We start from the raw sequence: 18,816 nt of genomic DNA, 5'->3' as shown, positions 1-18,816 counted from the left end.
GTAAATGCTAAATAAAAAGAGACTACAACAAATCCTTTTCAACTTATATTCAATTGAATAGACTGCAAAGACAAGATATTTCATCTTCACACTGACAAACTTTGTTCTTTTTTGCAAATATCAGCTCATTTGGAAATTGATGACTGCAACATGTTTGAAAAAAGCTGGCACAAGTGGCAAAAAAGAGTGAGAAAGTTGAGCAATGCTCATCAAACACTTATTTGGAACATGCCACAGGTGAACAGGCTAATTGGGAACAGGTGGGTGCCATGATTGGCTATAAAAGCAGCTTCCATGAAATGTTCACTCATTCACAAACAAGGACGGGGCGAGGGTCACCACTTTGTCAACAAATGCCTGAGCAAATTGTTTAAGAACAACATTTCTCAAGCAGCTACTGCAAGGAATTTAGGGATCTCACCATCTACGCTCCGTAATCTCATCAAAAGGTTCAGAGAATCTGGAGAAATCACTGCAGGTAAGCCATGATATTACACACCTTGGATCCCTCAAGCGCTACTGCATCAAAAAGCCAGATCAGTGTTTAAAGGATATCACCACATGGGCTCAGGAACACTTCAGAAAACCTGTCAGTAACTACAGATTGTTGCTACATCTGTAAGTGCAAATTAAAACTCTACTCTCCAAAGCCAAAGCAGTATATCAACAACACCCAGAAACGCTGTTGGCTTTGCTGGGCCCAAGCTCATCTAAGATAGATAGATAGTACTTTATTGATTCAGATGGACTAATGCAAAGTGGAAAAGTGTTCTGTGGTCTGACGAGTCCACATTTCAAATTGTTTTTGGAAACTGGATGTCGTGTACTCCGGACCAAAGTGGAAAAGAATCATCTGGAGTGTTCTAGGGTGAAAGTGTTGTAGTCAGCATGTGTGATGGTATGGGGGTGTATTAGTGATTGTTGTAGGGTGAAAGTGTTGTAGTCAGCATGTGTGATGGTATGGGGGTGTATTAGTGATTGTTGTAGGGTGAAAGTGTTGTAGTCAGCATGTGTGATGGTATGGGGGTGTATTAGTGATTGTTGTAGGGTGAAAGTGTTGTAGTCAGCATGTGTGATGGTATGGGGGTGTATTAGTGATTGTTGTAGGGTGAAAGTGTTGTAGTCAGCATGTGTGATGGTATGGGGGTGTATTAGTGATTGTTGTAGGGTGAAAGTGTTGTAGTCAGCATGTGTGATGGTATGGGGGTGTATTAGTGATTGTTGTAGGGTGAAAGTGTTGTAGTCAGCATGTGTGATGGTATGGGGGTGTATTAGTGATTGTTGTAGGGTGAAAGTGTTGTAGTCAGCATGTGTGATGGTATGGGGGTGTATTAGTGATTGTTGTAGGGTGAAAGTGTTCTAGGCAGCATGTGTGATGGTATGGGGGTGTATTAGTGATTGTTGTAGGGTGAAAGTGTGGTAGTCAGCATGTGTGATGGTATGGGGGTGTATTAGTGATTGTTGTAGGGTGAAAGTGTTCTAGGCAGCATGTGTGATGGTATGGGGGTGTATTAGTGATTGTTGTAGGGTGAAAGTGTTGTAGTCAGCATGTGTGATGGTATGGGGGTGTATTAGTGATTGTTGTAGGGTGAAAGTGTTGTAGGCAGCATGTGTGATGGTATGGGGGTGTATTAGTGATTGTTGTAGGGTGAAAGTGTTGTAGTCAGCATGTGTGATGGTATGGGGGTGTATTAGTGATTGTTGTAGGGTGAAAGTGTTGTAGGCAGCATGTGTGATGGTATGGGGGTGTATTAGTGATTGTTGTAGGGTGAAAGTGTGGTAGTCAGCATGTGTGATGGTATGGGGGTGTATTAGTGATTGTTGTAGGGTGAAAGTGTTGTAGTCAGCATGTGTGATGGTATGGGGGTGTATTAGTGATTGTTGTAGGGTGAAAGTGTTCTAGGCAGCATGTGTGATGGTATGGGGGTGTATTAGTGATTGTTGTAGGGTGAAAGTGTGGTAGTCAGCATGTGTGATGGTATGGGGGTGTATTAGTGATTGTTGTAGGGTGAAAGTGTGGTAGTCAGCATGTGTGATGGTATGGGGGTGTATTAGTGATTGTTGTAGGGTGAAAGTGTTGTAGTCAGCATGTGTGATGGTATGGGGGTGTATTAGTGATTGTTGTAGGGTGAAAGTGTTGTAGTCAGCATGTGTGATGGTATGGGGGTGTATTAGTGATTGTTGTAGGGTGAAAGTGTTGTAGTCAGCATGTGTGATGGTATGGGGGTGTATTAGTGATTGTTGTAGGGTGAAAGTGTTGTAGTCAGCATGTGTGATGGTATGGGGGTGTATTAGTGATTGTTGTAGGGTGAAAGTGTTGTAGTCAGCATGTGTGATGGTATGGGGGTGTATTAGTGATTGTTGTAGGGTGAAAGTGTTGTAGTCAGCATGTGTGATGGTATGGGGGTGTATTAGTGATTGTTGTAGGGTGAAAGTGTTCTAGTCAGCATGTGTGATGGTATGGGGGTGTATTAGTGATTGTTGTAGGGTGAAAGTGTGGTAGTCAGCATGTGTGATGGTATGGGGGTGTATTAGTGATTGTTGTAGGGTGAAAGTGTTGTAGTCAGCATGTGTGATGGTATGGGGGTGTATTAGTGATTGTTGTAGGGTGAAAGTGTTGTAGTCAGCATGTGTGATGGTATGGGGGTGTATTAGTGATTGTTGTAGGGTGAAAGTGTTGTAGTCAGCATGTGTGATGGTATGGGGGTGTATTAGTGATTGTTGTAGGGTGAAAGTGTTGTAGTCAGCATGTGTGATGGTATGGGGGTGTATTAGTGATTGTTGTAGGGTGAAAGTGTTGTAGTCAGCATGTGTGATGGTATGGGGGTGTATTAGTGATTGTTGTAGGGTGAAAGTGTTGTAGTCAGCATGTGTGATGGTATGGGGGTGTATTAGTGATTGTTGTAGGGTGAAAGTGTTCTAGTCAGCATGTGTGATGGTATGGGGGTGTATTAGTGATTGTTGTAGGGTGAAAGTGTGGTAGTCAGCATGTGTGATGGTATGGGGGTGTATTAGTGATTGTTGTAGGGTGAAAGTGTTGTAGTCAGCATGTGTGATGGTATGGGGGTGTATTAGTGATTGTTGTAGGGTGAAAGTGTTGTAGTCAGCATGTGTGATGGTATGGGGGTGTATTAGTGATTGTTATAGGGTGAAAGTGTTGTAGTCAGCATGTGTGATGGTATGGGGGTGTATTAGTGATTGTTGTAGGGTGAAAGTGTTGTAGTCAGCATGTGTGATGGTATGGGGGTGTATTAGTGATTGTTGTAGGGTGAAAGTGTTGTAGTCAGCATGTGTGATGGTATGGGGGTGTATTAGTGATTGTTGTAGGGTGAAAGTGTTCTAGTCAGCATGTGTGATGGTATGGGGGTGTATTAGTGATTGTTGTAGGGTGAAAGTGTGGTAGTCAGCATGTGTGATGGTATGGGGGTGTATTAGTGATTGTTGTAGGGTGAAAGTGTTGTAGTCAGCATGTGTGATGGTATGGGGGTGTATTAGTGATTGTTGTAGGGTGAAAGTGTTGTAGTCAGCATGTGTGATGGTATGGGGGTGTATTAGTGATTGTTGTAGGGTGAAAGTGTTGTAGTCAGCATGTGTGATGGTATGGGGGTGTATTAGTGATTGTTGTAGGGTGAAAGTGTTCTAGGCAGCATGTGTGATGGTATGGGGGTGTATTAGTGATTGTTGTGGGGTGAAAGTGTTGTAGTCAGCATGTGTGATGGTATGGGGGTGTATTAGTGATTGTTGTAGGGTGAAAGTGTTGTAGTCAGCATGTGTGACGGTATGGGGGTGTATTAGTGATTGTTGTAGGGTGAAAGTGTTGTAGTCAGCATGTGTGATGGTATGGGGGTGTATTAGTGATTGTTGTAGGGTGAAAGTGTTGTAGTCAGCATGTGTGATGGTATGGGGGTGTATTAGTGATTGTTGTAGGGTGAAAGTGTTCTAGGCAGCATGTGTGATGGTATGGGGGTGTATTAGTGATTGTTGTAGGGTGAAAGTGTTGTAGTCAGCATGTGTGATGGTATGGGGGTGTATTAGTGATTGTTGTAGGGTGAAAGTGTTGTAGTCAGCATGTGTGATGGTATGGGGGTGTATTAGTGATTGTTGTAGGGTGAAAGTGTTCTAGGCAGCATGTGTGATGGTATGGGGGTGTATTAGTGATTGTTGTAGGGTGAAAGTGTTCTAGGCAGCATGTGTGATGGTATGGGGGTGTATTAGTGACCAAGGCATGGCTAACTTAAACATCTGTGAAGGCACCATTCATGCTGAAAGGTACATACAGCTTTGGGAGCAACATATGTTGTCATCCAAGCAACATCTTTTTCATGGACGCCCCTGCTTATTTCAGCAAGACAATGCCAAGCCAGGTGTTACAACAGCGTGGCTTCATATTAAAAGAGTGCGGGTACTAGACTGGCCTGCCTGTAGTCCAGACATTGAAAATGTGTGCAGGCTAAAATACGAGGCAGGAGACTGTTGAACAACTTAAGCTGTACATCAAGCAAGAATGGGAAAGAATTCCACTTCAAAAATGTGTCTCCTCAGTTCCCAAACCTGCACTGAGTGTTGTTCAAAGGAAAGGCCATGTAACACACTGGTAAAAATGCCCCTCTGACAATAAGTTTGTCAGTGTGAAGATGAAATATCTTGTCTTTGCAGTCTATTCAATTGAATATAAGTTGAAAAGGATTTGTTGTATTCTCTTTTTCTTTAGCATTTACACAAGGTGACAACTTCACTGCTTTTGGGCTTTGTACTATTCAACTTAAAACATGTCGTAGAAATAATTTCATTAGTGACTTGAGAAGCACTAGTGTTTGCGAAAAAGAACAACATCAACTCAGAGTAGAAGCTGACAAACACGCACAGAAGAAGTAGACTGGAGTCTCTCCTTAAACCAGGACTTACCCTTGGATCCCTTGGGGGGTTTCAACCCGGGTCAAAGGTCAACAGATTACAAGGGGCTTTATCAGGGACATGTGACTCTTTATCACACCAATGAGCTCGTACCATAAAACAAGCCACACACACACACACACACACACACACACACACACCCAGAGTGAAGGAGCAGATGTTAATACAGCAGCAACACACGCCTGTCAGACAGCGGATGGCGAGGAAGAGGAATAGCTGGGGAAGAATGGCGGGCACCACGCCACACACGGCGTGCATGCACACACACGCCAGCAGCACAGGGCGCCTCCCGTACCTGTAAACACACACACACACACACACACGTTGGCTAAAAAGTGTGTTATTTTTACAGTAACATGATTGTCACCCACACACACACACACACACTTTACCTGTCGGACAGAGGACCGCCCATCAGCGTTCCAAGCAGGAGACCCACCATGAAAGCAGTTTGGCCATAAGACAACAGCTGAGTCCTGCTGCACAGTGACTGACAGAAGACATAAGACAACAGCTGAGTCCTGCTGACATAAGACATAAGACATAAGACAACAGCTGAGTCCTGCTGACATAAGACATAAGACATAAGACAACAGCTGAGTCCTGCTGACATAAGACATAAGACAACAGCTGAGTCCTGCTGACATAAGACATAAGACATAAGACAACAGCTGAGTCCTGGTGCACAGTGACTGACATAAGACATAAGACAACAGCTGAGTCCTGCTGCACAGTGACTGACAGAAGACATAAGACAACAGCTGAGTCCTGCTGACATAAGACATAAGACATAAGACAACAGCTGAGTCCTGCTGACATAAGACATAAGACATAAGACAACAGCTGAGTCCTGGTGCACAGTGACTGACATAAGACATAAGACAACAGCTGAGTCCTGCTGACATAAGACATAAGACATAAGACAACAGCTGAGTCCTGCTGACATAAGACATAAGACATAAGACAACAGCTGAGTCCTGCTGACATAAGACATAAGACAACAGCTGAGTCCTGCTGACATAAGACATAAGACATAAGACAACAGCTGAGTCCTGGTGCACAGTGACTGACATAAGACATAAGACAACAGCTGAGTCCTGCTGCACAGTGACTGACAGAAGACATAAGACAACAGCTGAGTCCTGCTGACATAAGACATAAGACATAAGACAACAGCTGAGTCCTGCTGACATAAGACATAAGACATAAGACAACAGCTGAGTCCTGGTGCACAGTGACTGACATAAGACATAAGACAACAGCTGAGTCCTGCTGACATAAGACATAAGACATAAGACAACAGCTGAGTCCTGCTGCACAGTGACTGACAGAAGACATAAGACAACAGCTGAGTCCTGCTGACATAAGACATAAGACATAAGACAACAGCTGAGTCCTGGTGCACAGTGACTGACATAAGACATAAGACAACAGCTGAGTCCTGCTGACATAAGACATAAGACAACAGCTGAGTCCTGCTGACATAAGACATAAGACAACAGCTGAGTCCTGCTGACAAAAGACATAAGACAACAGCTGAGTCCTGCTGCACAGTGACTGACAGAAGACATAAGACAACAGCTGAGTCCTGCTGACATAAGACATAAGACAACAGCTGAGTCCTGCTGACATAAGACATAAGACAACAGCTGAGTCCTGCTGACATAAGACATAAGACAACAGCTGAGTCCTGCTGACATAAGACATAAGACAACAGCTGAGTCCTGCTGACATAAGACATAAGACAACAGCTGAGTCCTGCTGCACAGTGACTGACAGAAGACATAAAACAACAGCTGAGTCCTGCTGACATAAGACATAAGACAACAGCTGAGTCCTGCTGACATAAGACATAAGACATAAGACAACAGCTGAGTCCTGCTGACATAAGACATAAGACAACAGCTGAGTCTTGCTGACATAAGACATAAGACAACAGCTGAGTCCTGCTGCACAGTGACTGACATAAGACATAAGACAACAGCTGAGTCCTGCTGACATAAGACATAAGACAACAGCTGAGTCCTGCTGACATAAGACATAAGACAACAGCTGAGTCCTGCTGACATAAGACATAAGACATAAGACAACAGCTGAGTCCTGCTGACATAAGACATAAGACAACAGTTGAGTCCTGCTGACATAAGACATAAGACAACAGCTGAGTCCTGCTGACATAAGACATAAGACAACAGCTGAGTCTTGCTGACATAAGACATAAGACAACAGCTGAGTCCTGCTGCACAGTGACTGACATAAGACATAAGACAACAGCTGAGTCCTGCTGACATAAGACATAAGACAACAGCTGAGTCCTGCTGACATAAGACATAAGACAACAGCTGAGTCCTGCTGACATAAGACATAAGACAACAGCTGAGTCCTGCTGACATAAGACATAAGACAACAGCTGAGTCCTGCTGACATAAGACATAAGACAACAGCTGAGTCCTGCTGACATAAGACATAAGACATAAGACAACAGCTGAGTCCTGCTGACATAAGACATAAGACAACAGTTGAGTCCTGCTGACATAAGACATAAGACAACAGCTGAGTCCTGCTGACATAAGACATAAGACAACAGCTGAGTCTTGCTGACATAAGACATAAGACAACAGCTGAGTCCTGCTGCACAGTGACTGACATAAGACATAAGACAACAGCTGAGTCCTGCTGACATAAGACATAAGACAACAGCTGAGTCCTGCTGACATAAGACATAAGACAACAGCTGAGTCCTGCTGACATAAGACATAAGACAACAGCTGAGTCCTGCTGACATAAGACATAAGACAACAGCTGAGTCCTGCTGACATAAGACATAAGACAACAGTTGAGTCCTGCTGACATAAGACATAAGACATAAGACAACAGCTGAGTCCTGCTGACATAAGACATAAGACAACAGCTGAGTCTTGCTGACATAAGACATAAGACAACAGCTGAGTCCTGCTGACATAAGACATAAGACATAAGACAACAGCTGAGTCCTGCTGACATAAGACATAAGACAACAGTTGAGTCCTGCTGACATAAGACATAAGACAACAGCTGAGTCCTGCTGACATAAGACATAAGACAACAGCTGAGTCTTGCTGACATAAGACATAAGACAACAGCTGAGTCCTGCTGCACAGTGACTGACATAAGACATAAGACAACAGCTGAGTCCTGCTGACATAAGACATAAGACAACAGCTGAGTCCTGCTGACATAAGACATAAGACAACAGCTGAGTCCTGCTGACATAAGACATAAGACAACAGCTGAGTCCTGCTGACATAAGACATAAGACAACAGCTGAGTCCTGCTGACATAAGACATAAGACAACAGTTGAGTCCTGCTGACATAAGACATAAGACATAAGACAACAGCTGAGTCCTGCTGACATAAGACATAAGACAACAGCTGAGTCTTGCTGACATAAGACATAAGACAACAGCTGAGTCCTGCTGCACAGTGACTGACATAAGACATAAGACAACAGCTGAGTCCTGCTGACATAAGACATAAGACAACAGCTGAGTCTTGCTGACATAAGACATAAGACAACAGCTGAGTCCTGCTGCACAGTGACTGACATAAGACATAAGACAACAGCTGAGTCCTGCTGACATAAGACATAAGACAACAGCTGAGTCTTGCTGACATAAGACATAAGACAACAGCTGAGTCCTGCTGACATAAGACATAAGACAACAGCTGAGTCCTGCTGACATAAGACATAAGACAACAGCTGAGTCTTGCTGACATAAGACATAAGACAACAGCTGAGTCCTGCTGCACAGTGACTGACATAAGACATAAGACAACAGCTGAGTCCTGCTGACATAAGACATAAGACAACAGCTGAGTCTTGCTGACATAAGACATAAGACAACAGCTGAGTCCTGCTGCACAGTGACTGACATAAGACATAAGACAACAGCTGAGTCCTGCTGACATAAGACATAAGACAACAGCTGAGTTTTGCTGACATAAGACATAAGACATAAGACAACAGCTGAGTCCTGCTGACATAAGACATAAGACAACAGCTGAGTCCTGCTGACATAAGACATAAGACAACAGCTGAGTCCTGCTGACATAAGACATAAGACAACAGCTGAGTCCTGCTGACATAAGACATAAGACAACAGCTGAGTCCTGCTGACATAAGACATAAGACAACAGCTGAGTCCTGCTGACATAAGACATAAGACATAAGACAACAGCTGAGTCCTGCTGACATAAGACATAAGACAACAGTTGAGTCCTGCTGACATAAGACATAAGACAACAGCTGAGTCCTGCTGACATAAGACATAAGACAACAGCTGAGTCTTGCTGACATAAGACATAAGACAACAGCTGAGTCCTGCTGCACAGTGACTGACATAAGACATAAGACAACAGCTGAGTCCTGCTGACATAAGACATAAGACAACAGCTGAGTCCTGCTGACATAAGACATAAGACAACAGCTGAGTCCTGCTGACATAAGACATAAGACAACAGCTGAGTCCTGCTGACATAAGACATAAGACAACAGCTGAGTCCTGCTGACATAAGACATAAGACAACAGTTGAGTCCTGCTGACATAAGACATAAGACATAAGACAACAGCTGAGTCCTGCTGACATAAGACATAAGACAACAGCTGAGTCTTGCTGACATAAGACATAAGACAACAGCTGAGTCCTGCTGCACAGTGACTGACATAAGACATAAGACAACAGCTGAGTCCTGCTGACATAAGACATAAGACAACAGCTGAGTCTTGCTGACATAAGACATAAGACAACAGCTGAGTCCTGCTGCACAGTGACTGACATAAGACATAAGACAACAGCTGAGTCCTGCTGACATAAGACATAAGACAACAGCTGAGTCTTGCTGACATAAGACATAAGACAACAGCTGAGTCCTGCTGACATAAGACATAAGACAACAGCTGAGTCCTGCTGACATAAGACATAAGACAACAGCTGAGTCTTGCTGACATAAGACATAAGACAACAGCTGAGTCCTGCTGCACAGTGACTGACATAAGACATAAGACAACAGCTGAGTCCTGCTGACATAAGACATAAGACAACAGCTGAGTCTTGCTGACATAAGACATAAGACAACAGCTGAGTCCTGCTGCACAGTGACTGACATAAGACATAAGACAACAGCTGAGTCCTGCTGACATAAGACATAAGACAACAGCTGAGTTTTGCTGACATAAGACATAAGACATAAGACAACAGCTGAGTCCTGCTGACATAAGACATAAGACAACAGCTGAGTCCTGCTGACATAAGACATAAGACAACAGCTGAGTCCTGCTGACATAAGACATAAGACAACAGCTGAGTCCTGCTGACATAAGACATAAGACAACAGCTGAGTCCTGCTGACATAAGACATAAGACAACAGCTGAGTCCTGCTGACATAAGACATAAGACAACAGCTGAGTCCTGCTGACATAAGACATAAGACATAAGACAACAGCTGAGTCCTGCTGACATAAGACATAAGACAACAGTTGAGTCCTGCTGACATAAGACATAAGACAACAGCTGAGTCCTGCTGACATAAGACATAAGACAACAGCTGAGTCTTGCTGACATAAGACATAAGACAACAGCTGAGTCCTGCTGCACAGTGACTGACATAAGACATAAGACAACAGCTGAGTCCTGCTGACATAAGACATAAGACAACAGCTGAGTCCTGCTGACATAAGACATAAGACAACAGCTGAGTCCTGCTGACATAAGACATAAGACAACAGCTGAGTCCTGCTGACATAAGACATAAGACAACAGCTGAGTCCTGCTGACATAAGACATAAGACAACAGTTGAGTCCTGCTGACATAAGACATAAGACATAAGACAACAGCTGAGTCCTGCTGACATAAGACATAAGACAACAGCTGAGTCTTGCTGACATAAGACATAAGACAACAGCTGAGTCCTGCTGCACAGTGACTGACATAAGACATAAGACAACAGCTGAGTCCTGCTGACATAAGACATAAGACAACAGCTGAGTCTTGCTGACATAAGACATAAGACAACAGCTGAGTCCTGCTGCACAGTGACTGACATAAGACATAAGACAACAGCTGAGTCCTGCTGACATAAGACATAAGACAACAGCTGAGTCTTGCTGACATAAGACATAAGACAACAGCTGAGTCCTGCTGACATAAGACATAAGACAACAGCTGAGTCCTGCTGACATAAGACATAAGACAACAGCTGAGTCTTGCTGACATAAGACATAAGACAACAGCTGAGTCCTGCTGCACAGTGACTGACATAAGACATAAGACAACAGCTGAGTCCTGCTGACATAAGACATAAGACAACAGCTGAGTCTTGCTGACATAAGACATAAGACAACAGCTGAGTCCTGCTGCACAGTGACTGACATAAGACATAAGACAACAGCTGAGTCCTGCTGACATAAGACATAAGACAACAGCTGAGTTTTGCTGACATAAGACATAAGACATAAGACAACAGCTGAGTCCTGCTGACATAAGACATAAGACAACAGCTGAGTCCTGCTGACATAAGACATAAGACAACAGCTGAGTCCTGCTGACATAAGACATAAGACAACAGCTGAGTCCTGCTGACATAAGACATAAGACAACAGCTGAGTCCTGCTGACATAAGACATAAGACAACAGCTGAGTCCTGCTGACATAAGACATAAGACAACAGCTGAGTCCTGCTGACATAAGACATAAGACATAAGACAACAGCTGAGTCCTGCTGACATAAGACATAAGACAACAGTTGAGTCCTGCTGACATAAGACATAAGACAACAGCTGAGTCCTGCTGACATAAGACATAAGACAACAGCTGAGTCTTGCTGACATAAGACATAAGACAACAGCTGAGTCCTGCTGCACAGTGACTGACATAAGACATAAGACAACAGCTGAGTCCTGCTGACATAAGACATAAGACAACAGCTGAGTCCTGCTGACATAAGACATAAGACAACAGCTGAGTCCTGCTGACATAAGACATAAGACAACAGCTGAGTCCTGCTGACATAAGACATAAGACAACAGCTGAGTCCTGCTGACATAAGACATAAGACAACAGTTGAGTCCTGCTGACATAAGACATAAGACATAAGACAACAGCTGAGTCCTGCTGACATAAGACATAAGACAACAGCTGAGTCTTGCTGACATAAGACATAAGACAACAGCTGAGTCCTGCTGACATAAGACATAAGACAACAGCTGAGTCTTGCTGACATAAGACATAAGACAACAGCTGAGTCTTGCTGACATAAGACATAAGACAACAGCTGAGTCCTGCTGCACAGTGACTGACATAAGACATAAGACAACAGCTGAGTCCTGCTGACATAAGACATAAGACAACAGCTGAGTCTTGCTGACATAAGACATAAGACAACAGCTGAGTCCTGCTGCACAGTGACTGACATAAGACATAAGACAACAGCTGAGTCCTGCTGACATAAGACATAAGACAACAGCTGAGTCTTGCTGACATAAGACATAAGACAACAGCTGAGTCCTGCTGACATAAGACATAAGACAACAGCTGAGTCCTGCTGACATAAGACATAAGACAACAGCTGAGTCTTGCTGACATAAGACATAAGACAACAGCTGAGTCCTGCTGCACAGTGACTGACATAAGACATAAGACAACAGCTGAGTCCTGCTGACATAAGACATAAGACAACAGCTGAGTCTTGCTGACATAAGACATAAGACAACAGCTGAGTCCTGCTGCACAGTGACTGACATAAGACATAAGACAACAGCTGAGTCCTGCTGACATAAGACATAAGACAACAGCTGAGTTTTGCTGACATAAGACATAAGACATAAGACAACAGCTGAGTCCTGCTGACATAAGACATAAGACAACAGCTGAGTCCTGCTGACATAAGACATAAGACAACAGCTGAGTCCTGCTGACATAAGACATAAGACAACAGCTGAGTCCTGCTGACATAAGACATAAGACAACAGCTGAGTCCTGCTGACATAAGACATAAGACAACAGCTGAGTCCTGCTGACATAAGACATAAGACAACAGCTGAGTCCTGCTGACATAAGACATAAGACATAAGACAACAGCTGAGTCCTGCTGACATAAGACATAAGACAACAGTTGAGTCCTGCTGACATAAGACATAAGACAACAGCTGAGTCCTGCTGACATAAGACATAAGACAACAGCTGAGTCTTGCTGACATAAGACATAAGACAACAGCTGAGTCCTGCTGCACAGTGACTGACATAAGACATAAGACAACAGCTGAGTCCTGCTGACATAAGACATAAGACAACAGCTGAGTCCTGCTGACATAAGACATAAGACAACAGCTGAGTCCTGCTGACATAAGACATAAGACAACAGCTGAGTCCTGCTGACATAAGACATAAGACAACAGCTGAGTCCTGCTGACATAAGACATAAGACAACAGTTGAGTCCTGCTGACATAAGACATAAGACATAAGACAACAGCTGAGTCCTGCTGACATAAGACATAAGACAACAGCTGAGTCTTGCTGACATAAGACATAAGACAACAGCTGAGTCCTGCTGCACAGTGACTGACATAAGACATAAGACAACAGCTGAGTCCTGCTGACATAAGACATAAGACAACAGCTGAGTCTTGCTGACATAAGACATAAGACAACAGCTGAGTCCTGCTGCACAGTGACTGACATAAGACATAAGACAACAGCTGAGTCCTGCTGACATAAGACATAAGACAACAGCTGAGTCTTGCTGACATAAGACATAAGACAACAGCTGAGTCCTGCTGACATAAGACATAAGACAACAGCTGAGTCCTGCTGACATAAGACATAAGACAACAGCTGAGTCTTGCTGACATAAGACATAAGACAACAGCTGAGTCCTGCTGACATAAGACATAAGACAACAGCTGAGTCCTGCTGACATAAGACATAAGACAACAGCTGAGTCTTGCTGACATAAGACATAAGACAACAGCTGAGTCCTGCTGCACAGTGACTGACATAAGACATAAGACAACAGCTGAGTCCTGCTGACATAAGACATAAGACAACAGCTGAGTCTTGCTGACATAAGACATAAGACAACAGCTGAGTCCTGCTGACATAAGACATAAGACAACAGCTGAGTCTTGCTGACATAAGACATAAGACAACAGCTGAGTCTTGCTGACATAAGACATAAGACAACAGCTGAGTCCTGCTGCACAGTGACTGACATAAGACATAAGACAACAGCTGAGTCCTGCTGACATAAGACATAAGACAACAGCTGAGTCCTGCTGACATAAGACATAAGACAACAGCTGAGTCCTGCTGACATAAGACATAAGACATAAGACAACAGCTGAGTCCTGCTGACATAAGACATAAGACAACAGCTGAGTCTTGCTGACATAAGACATAAGACAACAGCTGAGTCTTGCTGACATAAGACATAAGACAACAGCTGAGTCCTGCTGCACAGTGACTGACATAAGACATAAGACAACAGCTGAGTCCTGCTGACATAAGACATAAGACAACAGCTGAGTCCTGCTGACATAAGACATAAGACAACAGCTGAGTCCTGCTGACATAAGACATAAGACATAAGACAACAGCTGAGTCCTGCTGACATAAGACATAAGACAACAGCTGAGTCCTGTTGACATAAGACATAAGACAACAGCTGAGTCCTGCTGACATAAGACATAAGACAACAGCTGAGTCCTGCTGACATAAGACATAAGACAACAGCTGAGTCCTGCTGACATAAGACATAAGACAACAGCTGAGTCCTGCTGACATAAGACATAAGACAACAGCTGAGTCCTGCTGACATAAGACATAAGACAACAGCTGAGTCCTGCTGACATAAGACATAAGACAACAGCTGAGTCCTGCTGACATAAGACATAAGACATAAGACAACAGCTGAGTCCTGCTGACATAAGACATAAGACAACAGCTGAGTCCTGTTGACATAAGACATAAGACAACAGCTGAGTCCTGCTGACATAAGACATAAGACAACAGCTGAGTCCTGCTGACATAAGACATAAGACAACAGCTGAGTGCTGCTGACATAAGACATAAGACAACAGCTGAGTCCTGCTGACATAAGACGTAAGACATAAGACAACAGCTGAGTCCTGCTGACATAAGACATGACATGTCAATCTCTCTGAGGCTGATCAAAGTTTGATTGTATTGACTCCGACAGGACTTTTGCTACGTGTCCAGAGGACCAAAAGAGAAGAGTGGAACCTCCCAAGTTCAACACTGGGGCTGCAAAGGGGTGGAAAGTTTTTGTTAAATTTCCAGAAACTTTCCGGAAATTTACCACAGGAAGTTAAGTTCGGGAAGTTTGGAAATCTTGACCACTTTTTGACGATTCCAAGTTGGACAGCGTCCATGGGAATGAATGGAGAATTGCAACAATGATATATATTATTGAGCAGGTTATTGCAACATTGCAACAATGATATATATTATTGAGCACTTGTCTACATCTTTCTGGCATACCTCACCTAGCTCTTTGCTCACTATTTGCAGATGTACACCACCTTCCTGCCTACATTGGGGGGGGGGGTGTCTCCACACATCAGATGGTGTACGTGGCATTATTCTCTTTCTATTGATTCTTGTAAAAGACTATTGCAATGCCACACACAGATATATAAATAGTCAGCTAAACTGTTGGAGTTGTCTTTCAAATTATTTGTCTGATGGACAAATGAAAAGAAATAGGCTAGATGAATAAATGAAGAGTCAATCAGCATGTTAAATCAAACTATAAGCTACATTCTTGTATGACAACAGCACGGCTAGCAGACAATAGAGAATAGAATGGACTTTATTGTCATTATATTTGCATATAATGAGATTAAAGACTCCAATTTAAGGTGCGATAGTGGGAAGAAATGTGGGGTGAAATAAATAACACAAGAGGTAATAAAGGAAAAAATTAATAATTGAAATAAACAGACTACTATTCAATAAAAATAATAAGCAATCCTGTACAATATACAGAACACTATAGAAATACAAAATACTGTACATTATACAGAAGACTATAGAAATACAAAATACTGTACATTATACAGAAGACTATAGAAATACAAAATACTGTACATTATACAGAACACTATAGAAATACAAAATACTGTACAATATACAGAAGACAAGAGTACTGAAGTGATAAATAACAATCATATTGCACAGTAGGTTATTAGTGCATGATATTGTACAGAGTGAATTATTATTATTATAAGTTAGAGTTCAACATGGTGACAGCTTTGGGAAAGAAGCTGTGTCTGAGCCTGTTTGTTCTGGCTCTGATGCACCTGTAGCACCTGATGCACCTGTAGCACCTGATGCACCTGTAGCACCTGATACACCTGTAGCGCCTGCCTGATGGTAGCAAGTCCAACAGGTGGAAGCCAGGGTGTGTGCTGTCTTTGGTGATGGTTTTGCTTTCTTGAGGCAGCGGGAGTTGTGTAAATCCTTCAGGGAGGGCAGGGGACAGCCGATGATTTTTTGTGCAGACTTTATGACCCTCTGAATCGCCTGTTTGTCTGCTTCAGTGCAGCTGGCGTACCACACTGTTATGCAGTACGTCAGCAGGCTTGTTTGTCTGCTGCAGTGCAGCTAGCGTACCACACTGTTATGCAGTACGTCAGCAGGCTTGTTTGTCTGCTTCAGTGCAGCTGGCGTACCGCACTGTTATGCAGTACGTCAGCAGGCTTGTTTGTCTGCTGCAGTGCAGCTAGCGTACCACACTGTTATGCAGTACGTCAGCAGGCTTGTTTGTCTGCTTCAGTGCAGCTGGCGTACCGCACTGTTATGCAGTACGTCAGCAGGCTTGTTTGTCTGCTTCAGTGTAGCTGGCGTACCGCACTGTTATGCAGTACGTCAGCAGGCTTGTTTGTCTGCTTCAGTGCAGCTGGCGTACCACACTGTTATGCAGTACGTCAGCAGGCTTGTTTGTCTGCTTCAGTGCAGCTGGCGTACCGCACTGTTATGCAGTACGTCAGCAGGCTTGTTTGTCTGCTTCAGTGCAGCTGGCGTACCGCACTGTTATGCAGTACGTCAGCAGGCTTGTTTGTCTGCTTCAGTGCAGCTGGCGTACCACACTGTTATGCAGTACGTCAGCAGGCTTGTTTGTCTGCTTCAGTGCGGCTGGCGTACCACACTGTTATGCAGTACGTCAGCAGGCTTGTTTGTCTGCTTCAGTGCAGCTGGCGTACCACACTGTTATGCAGTACGTCAGCAGGCTTGTTTGTCTGCTTCAGTGCAGCTGGCGTACCACACTGTTATGCAGTACGTCAGCAGGCTTGTTTGTCGGCTTCAGTGCAGCTGGCGTACCACACTGTTATGCAGTACGTCAGCAGGCTTGTTTGTCTGCTTCAGTGCAGCTGGCGTACCACACTGTTATGCAGTACGTCAGTAGGCTCTCAACAGCCGAGCGATAGAAGGTCACCATCAGCTGTCTCTCCAGTCTGTTCTCCCGCAGCACCCTCAGGAAGTGGAGTCTCCGCTGGGCCTTCCGGACGACCGCAGTTGTATTTTGGGTCCAGGACAGGTCAGCAGATACGAGGGTGCTGAGGAACTTGAAGGAGTTGACTCTCTCCACCTCCTCGCCGTTGTTGTAGAGGGGGACGGGGTCTGCAGTGTTTTTCCTGAAGTCAAAGATGAGTCCCTTGGTTTTTGTGGTGTTCAGTGCCAAATTATTCACTGAAGACCATGCTGATAGTTTCAGGACCTCATGTATGCAGACTCATCCCCCCTGTAATGGGACCCACCACCGTTGTGTCATCTGCCAACTTGATGATGGTGTTCTCCGAGTGGGTTGGACTACAGTCATGGGTGTAGAGGGAATACAGCAAAGGGCTGAGCACACAACCCTGTGGGGAGCCCATGCTGAGTGTGTGGGGGGAGGAGAGATGGGGGACAGGTTTTACTGTCTGAGGTCGGTTGGTCAGGAAGTCCTTAATCCAAAGACAGGTGGGTGAGGGGAGGCCTAAGTCCAGTAGTTTGGTGACCAGGATGTCTGGAATGATGGTATTGAAGGCGGAGCTATAGTCAATGAAAAGCACCCTGACATAGCTCCCCCGGTGTTCCAGGTGGCTCAGTGTGGAGTGGAGAGCCATGGATATGACGTCATCCGTGGATCTGTTTGCCCGGTAGGCAAACTGCTGTGGGTCTGGGGGGGTGGGGGGGTTTGATGTGGTGGAGGACCAGCCTCTTGAAGCACTTCATGATGACAGGTGTGAGTGCTACTGGGGGACAGAAGGCAGAGGAAACTACACCTTTTCATTTACTATTTGCTACTTGAACCTTACACATCACAAAAAAGCTCAATTCAGATCGCTAACGAGAAAATTAGCATCACGGCTAACGGAGAAATATTTTGGGTTCATTATGAGACTGTGGTATTACATAAAGCTAGCTAGCTAGAGATATTGGCCCCAAAATCATGTAACAAGTACAGGAACAGCTAGTCTGCTGGAGTAGTCTACAGTCATACAGTAACATTAAGCAATTACACATCTATTACACTTCAATATTATACATCAAATATATTGACCCCAGTAATATCATCAACTCTTAGCTGACTGGATGAAGTCTTTGGGCTCAAATACTAGTGTGGCCTCCATAGTCCTGCTGTAGTGTGTAGCATGCTAGCAACTATCCCAGCATGTTTGATTGATTGATTGATTGATACTTTTATTAGTAGATTGCACAGTACAGTACATATTCCGTACAATTGACCACTAAATGGTAACACCCGAATAAGTTTTTCAACTTGTTTAAGTCGGGGTCCACGTTAATCAATTCATGGTATGTGATGGAGGAATGCACAGTGCAGGGTTGAAATGCTACTGAAT

At 44.0% G+C, this 18,816-nt stretch overlaps 2 protein-coding genes across 2 annotated transcripts in view; one reads left to right on the top strand and one right to left on the bottom strand.

The window, feature by feature from the left end:
• The window catches only part of LOC133544449 (required for drug-induced death protein 1-like), a 35,636-nt gene that overhangs the window by 859 nt on the left and 15,961 nt on the right, over positions 1 to 18,816 (top strand). The gene's annotated exons all lie outside the window — the stretch shown is intronic.
• Positions 1 to 18,816, bottom strand: part of si:dkey-190l8.2 — a 40,629-nt gene that overhangs the window by 20,472 nt on the left and 1,341 nt on the right. The window contains exons 2-3 of the mRNA XM_061889071.1: positions 5,307 to 5,400; positions 5,055 to 5,209 (exon numbers count right to left, since the gene is read on the bottom strand). Coding sequence (XP_061745055.1) covers positions 5,055 to 5,209; positions 5,307 to 5,400 — 249 coding nt within the window. The remainder of the gene's footprint in view (positions 1 to 5,054; positions 5,210 to 5,306; positions 5,401 to 18,816) is intronic.

This window comes from Nerophis ophidion, linkage group LG27 (genome assembly GCF_033978795.1).
Source record: "Nerophis ophidion isolate RoL-2023_Sa linkage group LG27, RoL_Noph_v1.0, whole genome shotgun sequence".
NCBI lineage: Eukaryota > Metazoa > Chordata > Actinopteri > Syngnathiformes > Syngnathidae > Nerophis > Nerophis ophidion.
The sequence above is the reverse complement of the archived record's forward strand: the minus strand, read 5'-3'. Positions and strand labels throughout refer to the sequence as shown.